Consider the following 17,213-nt stretch of genomic DNA (forward strand, 5'->3'; position numbering starts at 1 on the left):
CGTGGTGTGTGCGTGTGTGTGTGTGTGTGTGTGTGTGTGTGTGTGTGTGTGTGTGTGTGTGTTTGTGTGTCTAGGTTTGTGCGTGTGTGCAGCTAATTTTCACTATACTCATTTTGTGTCGAAAAGAGCTTGATGCGCGAGGCAATAACTTAGTGCTGAAAATGAATTTATCTGAAAAATCAATCTTGGTGAAACTGCATAATTATATAAGCTGTCATCATCAGATATTACTCTGAACGGAGAGATATTGCTCCCGGGCTCATTTTTCACCCAGTGATATATATTACTAATTATGGCCAACTCTGATACATCCTTTATACATATAATTTCTTAGACGCTTCTTTTCTTATTTTCTGACACTTTATAAATAGTGTGTACACACACACACACACACACACACACACACACACACACACACACACACACACACACACACACACATACCCACACACACGCACATGTATATATATATATTCATATATACACACAGGTGTTACCGGTCTCGAGGTGTATGAGGCTGTGTCACTGGCAGTAGAGTCACGTTAAAGAACTCAGTACAAAGAAGTCAGGGACATTCCTACCTTTGTCATGTTTACTCGATCTTGTATCTCCTGTCACCTCACACACTCTGTCTCCTCCTCAGAATCAGATCTTCCTCACTACGAGAACCTACAGTATTCGATTCCCTCTTCAGTTGGCCAGCCTACCATGCTCGACACGTCTCAAATCCATACATAACGACGCTTTACCCCCCCACCACTCGCTGTACCTCCCTCCCCTGCACCAGCAGAATCACATCCTTGACCTCGAACATTCGGTCTCCAATCATTTTTGTTTCCTGCATTTATATTTTTTTCAAATGTTCCTCGTCCATGATTCAACAGGTTCCTCTCTATTTGGCTGTTTGTCTATTCGTCTCTCTCTATATATATCTCTAACACTAACCTCCTCATTGTCTCTATATCATTGATCTCTTCTCTTTGTCTGTCTCTCCCTGAGACTCCTTCAGGTACCACACTTTCTTCTCTGTACATACTGCTCTTTCTCTCTGCAACACTTCTCTAATTTATCTCAAATAAAACTTACGAACAATTCGTCCAGTCTTTCTAACACATCACATCACCCGTCATTTCCTCTCCACTACGCGACCTGCTGAGTACTCCACCATCATAGCTACGATACCGTCTCTCAGTTTTGTAAACCAGGGGGACGATTACCAGGCTTGGGACGCAGACCTGTGAAGCTGGTTCTCTTGATCCAGCGCACCGAAAAGCTTCTGTGGGACCGAGTTACAACCACACTTGCTTTACAACAGTTGTGACGTCAGTTGCTCTGGTCTCCACCAGATCCTTAGATTTTGTACCAACGCACAACTTTGAGGTAAGGAAAACGAGAGGGGGGTTGAGAGCTGACGGTCATATAACGTTTGATTTATGGATAACACTAAAACATTCCACGTAAAGGTGAAATACAGTTTCTCACATCACGTCCTTCGTTGCTATAACATTCTTGTAGTATTGTTTAGTGCCACATTACTGATCGTATTTTCAATACAGTTTTCATAAGACACTGACGATTATTATCAGTAAATGTTCTACACTAGAACTAACTATAAGGATGTAGAAAATGAAGATCTTCGTTATTGATCATGCATTTCCGGGACGCTGGAACCTTCGAATGAAATATCTTGCGTAGGATTTACGACCTCTCGTAAACCTCTCGACGTAAAAAAGTCTTTTGTGAAAGCTTCACTCCTTACTTAAGGAAAACATTTATGTTTGTCTATTAAACACGTATGTATTTTTCCTATAAGAATATCTATGACCCATTTTCCTTAACACTTGTGAAAGTGTCTGGGAGACTTTTTTAACAGCCATACAGACTCATGAGAACTGAACGAGACACACACACACACACACACACACACACACACACACACACACACACACACAGACACACCTATAAAACTACTTTTATCAACATCCGGGTTTGTCACAGTCGGACTGCTTCACTGGGTACTTCCTGGACTTTATCAGAATTTTTGGTCATCAGTATACGAGTCTGTACAGCTGTTGACATATCATAGCGATCTGTACTAACAGTACTACGCCAAGATGCTCGTACATACCAGCCTCCCATCACCGTTCGGTGTGGTGGGCGAGTACACACCTCCCTCCCATCACCGCTCTGTGTGATGGGCGAGTACACACCTCCCTCCCATCACCGTTCTGTGTGGTGGGCGAGTACATACCTCCCTCCCATCACCGCTCTGTGTGATGGGCGAGTACATACCTCCCTCCCATCACCGGTCTGTGTGGTGGGCGAGCGAAGCGCTTTGGCGAGGATAAGTCAGTCTTGGGAGCTCAGGGTTCAACAGACACCAAGTCTGTTCCATTATCACTTGTGAGCTCCACTCCAGCAGCCAATCCAGTCCAAAGGTCAGAAGCCTCCACGGGGTCATCAGGAGCGTTGACCCGACCTGTGGCAAACTTGCTGTTAATAAAATCTCTCAATGGGAAACTGACAAGTGATACACTTTGTCAAGTTTTCCTCGCAACAGTTTTGTGGGCATATCTTCTTTTTGTTGACTAAAGCTGTGGATCTACCTATACGACTGCAGAGACATTATGTTTGGCTTTAATTTCAGAAATGATTTTCATCGTTTTCTTAGATTTAACTGAACAGTTGTGTTTACAAGAGACTGACTTGAACCTCCCATGGCACCAAGAGCTAAGATATCCATCACAAGTCTGATGATGATCAGTATATATTGTTTTCATGCGAGTAGAATAATAACACAAAACTGGCACAAAAGTTGAAACTCTGGTTGTGAAATACAGATAGCCAACGTGCCATGTTACAAGGTATCCAGTGGAGAGGCGATCTCGTTAATTTGCAAGTCAAACACTGACACAGTAAACACAACAGCACACATACACCAAACTTAAACTTCTAAATGAACCCTCCAACCGAACCTTCCGAAGCATTACCTGCCTGAAATACCATGCTAGAGAGGTAGATTCATGTGAACCCTGGAACAATACAACTTTCCGAAGCCTTAAATAGCATCAAAGTTTTAAACTGTATTCTTGAAACTTCACTGACCAAACCAAGCAATGAAAATGTTCCAGAAATTATAGATAACTCCCATCTTACTCAGTGCGCCATTACTCACAGCTTCTATCAGCTTCAACAAAAGAGAATGAAATAAAACGAAAACGAGAAGTGGCTAAGAAAACCAGGTGGCATCCACTATCCTAATCGCAGCAATAGATAAGACGAGTAGACAATGTTTACGTCGGTCTTTACTGGAGCTTTTGCAATACCTCAGAGTTGGAGGAAAACAAGGAACCTGTTGTGAGGACATGAGGGAGTTTGGCCGCTGGCCTTGGTCAGGTCAGGTCAGGTCAGGATCAGGTGGTAAGAGCAACAACGGACCAGGAGGAGGGGAGATTTGCAGCCATCACGGACCAATAGGCGGTAGGCTAAGCTGTGGCCAGCAACATCCCAGCAGGTGCTAAGACCTGTGGCCAACACGGACCAACAGCAGGTAGTAGAGAATATGTCCATCACGGACCAGCAGCTGGTGGTAGTAGCTACAACCATCACAGGCCAGCAGCTGGTGGTAGTAGCTACAACCATCACAGACCAGCAGCTGGTGATGGTAGCTACAACCATCACAGACCAGCAGCTGGTGGTAGTAGTTACAACCATCACAGACCAGCAGCTGGTGGTAGTAGCTACAACCATCACAGACCAGCAGCTGGTGGTAGTAGCTACAACCATCACAGACCAGCAGCTGGTGGTAGTAGCTACAACCATCACAGACCAGCAGCTGGTGGCACGGACCAGCAGCTGGTGGTAGTAGCTACAACCATCACAGACCAGCAGCTGGTGGTAGTAGCTACAACCATCACAGACCAGCAGCTGGTGGTAGTAGCTACAACCATCACAGACCAGCAGCTGGTGATGGTAGCTACAACCATCACGGGCCAGTAAGTAACAGGAACCGTAATAATCGCGAACGAGAATTTAGGATGATTATAGACGTAATGTACTGAGGCAGATTGAAAATGGACGGCCCTTTTCCCGTGGTCAACATTCTATATAGAACAAATAAACTGCATTTTTCTATATAAGTAATTCCTAGGCTGAGGTTGGCAGCGCAAGTCTGATGCCTCACGAGGGAGTGAGGGAAGGCGGAGCAGTGGCCAGCCTCAGTCACGCACTGAGCCTCCACCAGCTCTGACCGGAGCCTCGCTCCGCGCGCTGCCTCCCTCACCCAGCGACCTGCCGACCACGAGTCTCGCTGAAGGTGGCTCACATTTCGAAGCCAAGATTTAGAATCCTTTTCCCACCATTTCGAACATTATGTAATCTAAATACTTTGGAAAAACTAATTACAATTACGGTGACGTTAAAACGAAAATATACATCTTACGGGAATATGATATTCCTTGATGAATTATGTGCCGAGGAAGTGAAGGTGACACTTGCGTCTGTCATGACTTACATAACAATGGACGAACAGCATTGCACTGGTGTAGCAGTGCTGTATGTCAGGTTAGGTAACATATTAACGTTGGAGACTCAAGGACAGGATTAATCTATTATACAAACTTGGCTTTCTTGATAATCTGGCAGAGGAGAATGTTTTATTGTACCTCTATCGTTGTGTTTTACAATATATATATATATATATATATATATATATATATATATATATATATATATATATATATATATATATATATATATATATATATATGTATATATGTATATATTCACAGAGGAGGGAGACGGAGAGAGGGGAGGGAGAATGAGCTACGTGATTAAGACATCAGCTGAGTTGTTAGGTGTGACAATGGGTAATTTGTAGGTGGAGGACGTCACCTGCCCCTGTAGGTAACGGGGATGTGGAGACTTAACAAGAAGAGAGAGAGAGTTATGGGCCGGCCATAGCTCAGGTGAAGGACGGTAAGTGGGGTGAGGGGTCGTGAGAATGGATGAGGAAATTCCTCTGGAAAGATATAGTGACAAGATTAGCAGTTTAAGGAGAGGTGAACGGCAAGTATAAGTGGAGGTAGAAGGAATGAATGAGTGATGAGAACTCTTTATGTGTCAGAGATATGAGAGAAAAGTGAGGATGGAAAGATAGAAGAGAGGACGCAGAGAGGGAGGGAACTGTGAACCTTGAACACGACGGTACGATCACTGAGCACAACGGCACGAGCCTTGAACACGACGGTACGATCACTGAGCACAACGGCACGAGCCTTGAACACGACGGCACGATCACTGAGCACAACGGCACGAGCCTTGAACACGACGGTACGATCACTGTGCACGACGGCACGAGCCTTGAACACGACGGTACGATCACTGTGCACGACGGCACGAGCCTTGAACACGACGGTACGATCACTGAGCACAACGGCACGAGCCTTGAACACGACGGTACGATCACTGTGCACGACGGCACGAGCCTTGAACACGACGGTACGATCACTGTGCACGACGGCACGAGCCTTGAACACGACGGTACGATCACTGTGCACGACGGCACGAGCCTTGAACACGACGGTACGATCACTGTGCACGACGGCACGAGCCTTGAACACGACCGTGCGAAGCTTCAAAACGGCGGTACGACGCTTCAAGCACGGAGGAATACCGTTCAACACGATGGTACGAGCCTTGATCATGACGGTACGATCACTGAGCACGACGTTACGTTCACTGAGCACGACGGTACGTTCAATGAGCACGACGGTACGTTCACTGAGCACTACGGTACGTTATCACACACGGGTGTGGTAGCGTGACCTTTGGAGCGACCTTTACGTCACAATGTAAGGGATAATCACACTGATAATTCAGTAAGCAACAAGGAAAATTACGTGAGAAATGTACAACTCTCAGAGTTGTTTTAGCTCTTGAGAAAAATGAAGAACACTTCAACCTGTTGGGTTTTGCCAGGCTAAGTGGACCTACTCAGATCTACCTATTTCTACAATAAGGGTTTACAATACCGTCGTTTCTTGGAGTGTGAATGTCCTTGTAGTGAGACTCAGCAATATATACATAATCAGTATATATGTTATAAGAAAGAGGAGGATGCATCAGGCTAAACATATAGCCCAATAATCCTCCTCATTAAACCATATAGACACACGAACGGAAACTACACTCACCATGACGTGGAAGGGAGGCGAGTAGCATTACGTGAGCCATCAACTGTTGGCACGTTGAATGATTGTTAATGGACGAGAGAGAGAGAGAGAGAGAGAGAGAGAGAGAGAGAGAGAGAGAGAGAGAGAGAGAGAGAGAGAGAGAGAGAGAGAGAGAGAGAGAATCACTGACACAGAGGTACGTCTGATGTGCTATGAGTCCTCGGGTAAATACAGTTTTCCCTTCATATTTTCCTTTGCTCTGCTACGGACTTTATATGATAATGTTTCCCATGCAGTAGATCTAGCCGACTCCTTAAAGACTGGACGAACACGCCAGGATAACCTTGCTTACCAAATAGATAAATTAGTGTCAACAGAAAATTATGATGGAAAACATCAGTTATAATATGGTTATCACACCACTGTAAGTCCTCCGTCAGGACAATCTGGACTACTGCACCTTCAGGAAGGTGTTCGGGCAAACAAGTAGCTTAGATACAGACAGGATCAGCAGTAGGAAGCATCGTACATCTGCAGATCACAGACACTGGATCCGTACAAGACAGGCCACACCCTCCTCGCCTCTTCCTTGTGGTCATAACATCACCCTCCTGAAGGGAGTGAGGCCCTGAGGGGTGCCCACTGGTGTCCCCACTACTGGCACACCGTCAGCTACGTCTTTCGGTCATGGACCCGGGCCACATCTTCCAGATCATCACCAACAGTACGCTGCTGGGTAAGTACTCTCTCTCCTCCACCAACACACTTACTGATGGTAGAAGCAAAGTCTGTTATGTTTTTGATGATATGAAAAGGATCGTAAACTACATTTGTGGACAAACGAACACTAATGGATGTGTGTGTGTGTGTGTGTGTGTGTGTGTGTGTGTGTGTGTGTGTGTGTGTGTGTTTATCTTTATACGTATACATCTATCAATAGATGATCTAGTTTTGTAGGGAGTCCATAGATCTCCTCATGTGAAACTCAAGATCAGATCCTCATATCTATCAAGTCAGCACTCCAGGTAAAATCCATCACATCAACGTGTCTTGAGCGTAGAAAATTACACAATTTATATACAAGTATCTAACGGTAAACAGAAAGCGTCTCTCAGGCGTTAACAGACTCGTCCGTGAGACTGAAACTAATCTGTAGAGCCACAGCTGAGGCTTGTCTGGCAGCAGCTGCCTCCCCGACGCTGTGTTCGTGAGGAATTTGGGGAACGACCATTATATGTATGCTGGAGGCCAGCCATGTTGCAGCAGGAGGAGCAGGAGAGAAGCAGGAGGTTGTGTAGGCAGTTGCTGCTGTGCTAAGCCAGTATTCATCCTTGTTAAGATCTATCGCGCGCGTTCTCTTCTTAAAATGTGTAGTCTGGCTGCTGGTTGTTTGTTGCTAAGAATTGCTTTATTCCTCCACCGTCTGAGCTTAATCATTCATGAAGAAAACAGCGGTATTTATTGATGTATTATTGTACCTGATGACCTCTCCCATCTTCGCGAGGTAAGGTCAGCAATCAAGGAGTAACGGATTCACATGCACATGTCCATTCTTCAGCCGTCATCTATAATATACCGAAACTAGAGTCAATTATCCGCAGCCATACACCACATGCTACTCTATGTCTTTAATCCTACTACTTCATACGTTCTAGTTTAGCCATTGGACTGTACGTCGCCCCTCGTACATCACTCTTACATTTTTTTTCTTTCCAAAGCGCGTCATTTACCCCTCTTAACGTTCTTGTCTGATATTCCAAGGCCTTCTTTACTTCATCACCCACTTCCCCTGGGTTCACACCCTTTCATACACAAAAATTGTCTTTGTCATATTCTCTTACCTCCTCCGCTCAGTGGCCAGGCCGCTTCACCACACCCTGATTCGCTCCCTTAGTCAAACTGCATTCATTACCACACTTCTCTCTGACACCGTCATTGCTCAAACTATCAACCCGCCTCGCCTTTACTCAGGAATTTCATTACAAGCACATCCTCTTCTGTCTGTCTTTCTCTTCCAGTGCAGATGAAGACTTGACATCCACACAGCACTGCTGACACTGCTGTACCTCTAGACACAGTTACCATCCCTTCCACACACTCCTCACTCCGGCCAGTACCTTAACCTCCTCTTCTGTCTAATGACTCACTTCAGCTCTCATGCCTCCCATCCGTTGCTACGTCCACTCCTAAATAGCTTAAACCTCCCCATCCTCCAACTCCTCCCTTATGAATGTTACTCTCAAACCATCTTCTTCCACCCGTTTACCGCTTGCCATTCTCTCACTTTTCGCCACGTCAATTTTTGTGTTGTCTTTTCTACATTCTCGCAGACATTATCACTCCTCACCATCTGAACTTCTCACTGGGGTCTGCCACCACAGCGGTGTCATCTGCAAATAACTTTATATATATATATATATATATATATATATATATATATATATATATATATATATATATATATATATATATATAAAAGGCTAACTAAATCACGCACATTAAAAAATCATCCTTCACAGCACACTCGTGACAGACGACATACAAGTGGATATTTGTTTTCATTACATTCTTGACACTACAGCGTGTCCCCGCGAGGAGAGGAATGACAATTATTAAGCCAATATTGCAGCAGTTAGGGTAGGCGTCCGGCTGTGGTGGGGCCACACCACACCACCAAAACCCTAGCGGAGGAGGTGGGAACCATATCAGACCACCAGCAGCCCAGCGGTGGTGGGTTACAACACCAGGCGACCGTAACTGATGGAGTGTTACAGCGCACGTAACCGTAGACCACACTGCTGGACTGAACGTTTTTTGTCTCAGGACGTGGAAGAGAAGCGAGGGAAAGGTAGAGCAAGAAATATCAGAGAGAAAGGATGAAGGAAAGGATGAAGGAAAGGATAAAGGAAAGGAGGAAGGTATGAATAAGACTGTAAGGAGATGATGGTAAAATAAAAGGAAATTAGAATATGGTAAAGGGATGAAGCAGGATGGTGTGCCTCAGGGTGTGACTATTCTTGTGTACCGCTAGCGTTCCTATTCTGGTTCTGGATTGCTAAAGATTTCGGAATTTTTCAGAAACTTGCTGCATCATGGATTCCCGCTATAGCTGGCGTTTCCTGCTATATAACGAAATTCCTACTGTTGATTGATATCTTCGTCGTATATGTCGTCTACTACTAATTACACCAATATTGTAACTTAGATTAACATGAGATATGTTAGATAACCAAGAAACTCAATGCTATGCTATTTGTATGCTATGCTATGTTATGGTATGCTGTGTTTTCACCTTGCACAAGAGGATTAATGTAATGATATGGTTTCCCAGCGAGGGAGAAGAGGTTGTATACATGAGTACTGTGTTGTATCTTCGTCCCACAACCCACGATAAGTTCCAGGCGAGGTGGCTGGGTCTTTATATATATATATATATATATATATATATAAATATATATATATATATATATATATATATATATATATATATATATATATATATATATATATATACACACGAGTGTTATGTAGAACGTTTGGTTATGGAGCGGCAGCTGGGCAACACCTGGCCACAAGTGAACACTCCCAGGTGTGACCCAGCAAACAGCCAATACCTTAGTTCGTGGTCTCCATCCCACCAGCCCCCAGCCCCTGTCACAGGTGGCACAGCTGCCTCGTTATTCTTGGTGCTGCTGCCTTTCTTACTGCTGCTGTTGTGTGTCTGGTTACTGGTGGTGTAGCTGCATCGTTACCTGTTGTTGTAAACGTTTCGTTTCTGAAGGTGCAGCTGTCTTGATGGTGTTGGTGCAGCTGCCACACTGCTGTTCTTGTAATGTCCTCGTCTCAGTAAAAGCAGCTGTCTTGTCACTGTTCTTGAAGCTGTCTTTTTACGTTTGGCGCTTCTGTTTCTTCCACTTGGTGCAGCTGTCTCGCATCCTGGCGCAGCTGCCGCGTGCATGGCTGCACCAGAGTTTTGCTGGTGGTGGTGGTGATGCTGCTGTCGCTGTTGTTGTTGTTGTTGTTTCCAATACCACCACTGCTGCTGCTGCTGGTGTTGTGGCAAAGGTAACCAACACAGCTGGTGATGCTGGACACACCGTCTCACACTAGACTCAGTCCACTACCACTGTTGACCCAGACTCTGTTAACACGACGAATGTTACCGTTTACCTCGTTCCTGTTGTTTGCTGTTGTATCAGCTGTTGCTGTTGTCAGAGTCCGGTATAGTCATGTTCCAATATTCCATAAGACTGATGATGTGACGTGATGCCTGATGCTTGTATATTACTCAATGTATCTGAAAAATATGGTCATGCAAGTTGTGCTTATATATCTATACAAGTTCTATGTTTAGATCTTTACGTAAGTTCTGTGTTTAGATCTTTACGTAAGTTCTGTGTTTAGATGTTTACGTAAGTTCTGTGTTTAGGTGATTGTACAAGTTGTATGTTTGGATAGTTGGAGATCATTGTGGGCAGGTCTGTCTGGCAGATAAGGTCAGCCTTGCTCTACCAGAAGATTTTCCTTCTTCAGTGGGACTGAACTGGAACGACCAAGCTTAGCTGTGATCAAGCGTGGATTACCACAGGAATTACTTTCTGGTGGAGGGAAATGTTACTGTGTTGCCATACGATCACTCAGTTGCCACACGTTCACTGTGTTGCCATACGACCACTGTGTTATCATACGACCACTGAGTTGCCACACGTCACTGTGTTGACATACGACCACTGAGTTGCCACACGTTCACTGTGTTGCTATACGACCACTGTGTTGCCAGTGTTACATGTGTATTCTTGATCTTCTGGAGTTCTGATTGTCTTGACCCACGCACATTCCTCATTATAAAGTAAACTTCTTCCATCCCTGTTTTCTCCTCTGCCAGCTCCGAGCCATAACTGAGGGATCAACGAAGTATGGCAGGAGGTTATATCTCCCACTGCGACGTTAACACTTCCTGATACATCTTATGTTGGGTACGATTCTTCACTAACAAGCTGGGACAGAGGCATCACAGTATCAGTGATGTAACAGTTACTGAAGTGGCATGTGAGGCGCTTATTGTTGAAGCCATGAAGGTGCTTCACAGAAGGGTCGACCGCGTGTGTAGGAGACGGACAGTGTCTCCTCCTTCACATCGTCCTCAGAGTTAAGCCGCTAACCAAATATTGTCATTTCGGACTAGACAATGCGCTGGGTATTACACGGACTGTTCCTCGCCCACATGCATCAATGGAGGTCGCTGTCTCCCCATGTGATAAACAGCTCCCAGCTCGCCAGAGCGCCGGTGTGTAGTGGGTAACAATTTGCCTCTCACGCGGGAGAGGACGTGGCAGATCATCCGAAGTGGCTAGTCAGGTACGACGCTGCTGCTGTACACACGATGGATTGAATCAGTTCATCGTTGTGTTGGTGGAACAGATGTGTGGTAGTTTGAGGACGTCGGTGCAGCCCGAGCCTGACATGCTAAAACCAGGCCAACACATCTGTCATGATATAGTATTAGAGGATATGTGACATTCGTCTTTCTCAGATCGTCTCAGGGTTAGGTTCCAATTCTTGGGTTTAAATCAAAGGAAACTTTGGAAGCTTTTGTCATAGGGTCAGGAGGGTAACAGGGTCGGTAATGGATGTGTTATGGCTGCTCGATGCCCCTTTAAAGCCGCAGAACACAAGTACCTCGTAAGGTAATGGGTCGTTTATCATCATGATATATTTCCTTCCACTCCGGGAAATGGATGACCAAATTTTCTTAGGAAAACATTCACAGTTTAAATGGTATTTAGGACAGATGAGGTCAATAACAGGTCGATAGTTGCTCTAATGGTAGGATCTATTTATCATTAGCAAAAAGACTTATAGTGGGGGTCTGGAACAGAGTTATGTTATTCATCACTGAGAATAACACTGATTAAAGAAAGAAATATTGTTTCATAGTTGTATTAAGTATTAGAAGGAGCATTTTAGTTACGTTTAACGTAACAGTAGTAAAGTGAGGTACGTAGATGGGTCATATGGTTCACGACCTAGACTGTTATCAAATGATATTTTCGGGAAATGAACATGAATTACAAAACTACATGAAAGGAAGTTAATGTTATTATCTGAGCATCAAAGTTTTTGCAAATTGAGCCAAGGTCTTGAGGAAGGAAGGGATGAAAAAATGAAATTAGACAGTAATAAGGAAAGTGAAGAAGGAGGAGGAGGAGGCATGTTGTGTGAGAGAAAACCCCCGTTGCCTGCTCCCGCAACCTGTGTGTGGCAGCACGTCACTAACTTGAGTCATTCCCAGCCACTGGATTCTTGTCATTGTGAGGTCTGAGTTCTCATGATCAGATCATGAGGGTATGACACCTGAGGCCACTGGGTCAATGCATGAGAGTATGTCTCAGGTCACCGGGTTGAAGCATGAGGGTATGAGGTTTGATGTCAGATGGTCAGATTATGAGAGTATGAAATCTGAGGTCACCAGGTCAGCGCATGAGGTCACATCAACTTCTATACACTTGTGATAAGTGTACATACATTGCCTGATGCCATGAATGTGGAGGAAGATGCATCGCCCTAATCGTCTTGACCAATACTGATCAACTTAAGATGCAATATGTAACTAACCAGCACAAACACAGGAAAACAAATGAGTTACATTCGGCCAGAGTGTAAAGCGTGAGTATTACTGAAGACAAAGCATATTGCTGTAATGAGGATCAGTGTAAGATGAGACGATGGATGAGAAACTCCTGCACGTAACACGAGGCACAAGTAGAGCTAACTCAATTAGCATTAGCCTCACTCTCGTCAACATGTTCCCAGGTGTCTGGTCTTCCTGTTTCTGGGATCCAAGAGTCACCACAGGACTGGGGCTGCTGCTTCCGTTGATGAATCAACGTAGTAACAGGATACAGAAAGATTTTTGAAGGTAAACATCCATTATATCTATCCATCCCGAAATATAAGGTAATAGTGACAGGAAGAGACATTTCTTTCGCTGGAGTACGACGTGACTCCTTTTACCACAAGAATGACGTACCATTACGTGCATCGCAAGGTTAACTTTGATCGGCGTTATGTGTGGGTTTGGCTGGACAATCTAAACATAAAGGATGATATAGCTTGAGAGCGTGGTGGTGTGGTGGTGTGGTAGTACTGGTGGTAGCTCAGGTAACCTCCAACTTCGAAGGTGAATTCATCATCAACGGAAGATGTCTGGCGATGGTCGTAGTTGTCCTGATACTTTTTGGGGGGGAATTACGAGGCTTTGAATCCTCTCGTTGCAAGGAAAAGTGTTCTTCCTGCACCGTTGTTGCATCCACTGTTGTTGCTCATCTGCTGCTACGGACCTGCTACAGATTACTGCTCGCCCATCTGCCTTGTCAGCCGAGTTTACCATGGTAAGACTAACGTGTGGTCCCGAGGAGTTATTGGTATTGGAGTTGTTTGTCTTGATGAAGAATAGACGAGGCTACTTGTCCATGTCTATATTGGAGTCTCCATCGCTGATTACGATGTGCGTCTGGCGCCTCGCCCATTGTGAGGGAAGTTCCAACTAGAAATGTTTTTCTCGTCTCCAAGTAGAACTGGTCTTGAAGATTCTGGCGTCGTGCCTCAGGAAACTCCGAATACCATCAGCTATATATATATATATATATATATATATATATATATATATATATATATATATATATATATATATATATATATGTGTGTGTGTGTGTGTGTACGTGTGTGTGTGTGTGTGTACGTGTGTGTGTGTGTGTGTACGTGTGTGTGTGTGTGTGTGTGTGTGTGTGTGTGTGTGTGTGTGTGTACAGCAGAAAACTGTCATACGTCACACTTGTGTATACAAAACGATTCTCTCCATAAACAGACTAACGAGCAAGAGTAACTAGCATGATCCTGACAGTCTAATGAAGGAATTGCCATGGGAATAGGTGAAATGATCTGTGCCAGTTGGTCTTAATGTAAAGGGATGGGTTACCTTAATGACGTGATTCTCATTGGTGCCTCGTAATGCGCAGGTAAACCAGAAAACATTACCCATAAACTTGACGTTTGTGAATATATATTCTCAGAACAGATGGTACAGCTTCGTTGCTTGATTACCCGCGATGTAAAACTTAACAAAGCAAGGATCTCGTCAGATGTGTTATGGACAAGAACAAAGAACCTGACCAGCGAGTAACACGACCTTTATGAGAGATGTTCATCTCAACGTTTAACGTCCAGACTGGGGTCAGATCCTGGTTAACAGCTGAGCATTTATGTGTGAGGCAGCAGGAGGGGGTGATGCTGCACGAGAGGTATTGGATTCTCTCGGCCGCGACTGGAGACAAATCGAAGGCAATTGGAACCATTACGGTCCAGATATATTGGACAGTATAAGTCAGTGTCCTCGCATCTAAATACTTTAGTTTGATTTATCTTTTCGAGGGAAGTTTTGTGAATCTGTTGCTTCAGTGGTGGGTATGTGGTCAGTTGTCATCTGGAGTATGAAGATATTAATATTTTGATTACTCTTGGCCAATGATTTAGGTGCACGATACGCTATATATCTTGATGTCCATCTACATGCCAGGGAAAACATTGATTAGAACAATATACTACGATTATGTGAGCGGACCAGGAAGGAGAGCAGTAGCGTCGACCCTCTGACTGAATGTTGGATGGTGACCCAGAGTCATCCTGCGTCCTTATCAGCACGAAATTCATGAGCTTAATCAGACGATGGAGAGTTGGCCACAATGGCTGGGTGGTGTGAGGAAGCACACGTTACTACCACTGCGGCAGATGTGGTGGATCTATTTACGGTGAAATTTTTTCCTCAGTCTGCTGTACACTATGTATATAGTACAACAGACTGAGAAAAGTACAGCATGAATACAACAGAACAGTTGAACTGACAACAGCAGGTAAACGATCAGTGGTCAACTGCGTCACGTCCAGGTTGCGTTACGGATGTAAACAGAGGAACTCACAGGGAAGCGTCTACCCTCGACCCTCACTTCCGAGGAAGTGGTGTTGTGGAGGTGGTCCACTTCACCCAGCAGTTAAGGCAGGAGAAACACTGGGCTGGGGTTCGTAGCTGCTTTTAAGGAGAGTTATGGAAAGAGCAGCTGCCAAGGTAATCTTCATTATGGTCTCTTATATTAAGGAATATCTTGTGGCCTGGCCAAGAAAAGCAAACTTATGCAACCTGAAAAGGAAAGGTGTGTGTGTGTGTGTGTGTGTGTGTGTGTGTGTGTGTGTGTGTGTGTGTGTGTGTGTGTCATGAAACATCATCTCTCTCTCTCTCTCTCTCTCTCTCTCTCTCTCTCTCTCTCTCTCTATATATATATATATATATATATATATATATATATATATATATACCTAAATGGATGCATTGAGGCAAATGTTATAGTCTCGTAAAATCACCCATAGATGAATCATGTTTTTATCTTGCTAATGTTGTTATCTTGTTAAGTGCGTCATGATATCTGCTCCTGGTGGAGACGAGGTACCCGGGTTGGTGACCCGAGGAAGGGGTTATCGAACTCTGGTGGAGCCACTTAGCTTCACCATTTACTGAGGGATCGACCATAATATTCTTATGGACTTGTGGCTCAGTGTGGTTGCTGATAGATCGTTATCTTTCAAGTAGATTCCAGGCAAACGGCGTCAGAACTAATAGACACACACACACACACACACACACACACACACACACACACACACATCATGCAGAGATACAGACACACACAAACCGATTTTAAGGAGGGAAAATCCAGCAGCACATCAGAAGGGAAGCGTTGGTGAGACTCCTCGTCTGCCACCAGCTTCTGGTGTGGAATGTCAAGTGGAAGAAAGCTGGATGTAATATCCTGGAGAAATCTTGGAATTATCTTTTTTTTTCCAGGCTCCATCGTTGCGCTGGAAGCCTATCTCGCACGTCCTCTGGATGTGACAGGAACACAGCGTTCTTGTGACGGGTCATGCTGCTAGCGAACATTTGCTGTCCATTAAACCTTTGAATTACTTTCTCGTGAAGCACCGAGTCGTTACATCGTGAAGCATCGAGTCATTACATCGTGAACTTTTACTATTCTGTCTTGTGGGGGTTCGAGAGACTGTATACGGATCGCTGAACCAATGTACTGTGAAGTTCCGAATCATAATGGTGTGAGCTTTCACATCACTGTTTGGCAAAACTGCGAAACGCTAACACGGATGGTTCGAAACACTTCTTTGTGACTCCTCGAACAATCTTAAAAGTGAAACCAAGAAAATCCTCGAATTCAGACTTTCCTTATTCAGAACCTCTGTTGGAGACATGAATTCGCCCTGTATACATGACCTTCATACCCAGGGACTGGACACGAAGCTTCACGACGACACAATGGCTCATAAAACCGAAATTTTACACAAAGGAATTACAGGAACTGATGCTTAGTTCTAGGATTGTCAAAGGATTAAATGCCAGGATATGAAACACACACACACACACACACACACACACACACACACACACACACACACACACATATGTGTGTGTGTGTGTGTGTGTGTGTGTGTGTGTGAAGATACTCACATATTAAAAGATAAATAGGTACGCACACTAAACAGATCAGAACACACAGGTGTGAAGATAATGTATCATTATTTTGGTTATGACTTTCATGCAACCATCAATACCACTACATTAGCTCTGCCCTGGCAATCACTATCTCTGCTCTACGAGTCATTATCTCTGCTCTACGAGTCATTATCTCTGCTCTACGAGTCATTATCTCTGCTCTACGAGTCATTATCTCTGCTCTACGAGTCATTATCTCTGCTCTACGAGTCATTATCTCAGCTGTGGGACTCGCTATCTTTGCACTGGGAGTCACTTTATCTATCAAGAGTCACTATTTCTCCCATGGGAATTACTGCAGCAAGACTGGGATCCTTGTAATTTATTTTCCCTTTGTCTAATGTGGCTGAACATAATGAGGCGTAACACGGTCTATTGCCAGGATTTACCGCCTCACGAGATAATGAATGGAAGGTCTGACAGCAGCT

The 17,213-nt window shown here is 44.4% G+C and overlaps 1 protein-coding gene across 3 annotated transcripts in view; it reads left to right on the top strand.

Annotated features, from left to right (window-relative positions):
• The window catches only part of LOC139757549 (putative neural-cadherin 2), a 90,967-nt gene that overhangs the window by 55,127 nt on the left and 18,627 nt on the right, over positions 1–17,213 (top strand). The window contains exons 1-2 of one of the 3 annotated variants that reach the window (XM_071678140.1): positions 4,200–4,315; positions 6,470–6,909. The exons of the other annotated variants lie outside the window; for them this stretch is intronic. Coding sequence (XP_071534241.1) covers positions 6,861–6,909 — 49 coding nt within the window. The 5' untranslated portion in view covers positions 4,200–4,315; positions 6,470–6,860. Of the gene's footprint in view, positions 1–4,199; positions 4,316–6,469; positions 6,910–17,213 lie in introns of those variants that run through there. 3 annotated transcript variants of the gene reach the window in all.

Source organism: Panulirus ornatus, chromosome 27 (genome assembly GCF_036320965.1).
Source record: "Panulirus ornatus isolate Po-2019 chromosome 27, ASM3632096v1, whole genome shotgun sequence".
NCBI lineage: Eukaryota > Metazoa > Arthropoda > Malacostraca > Decapoda > Palinuridae > Panulirus > Panulirus ornatus.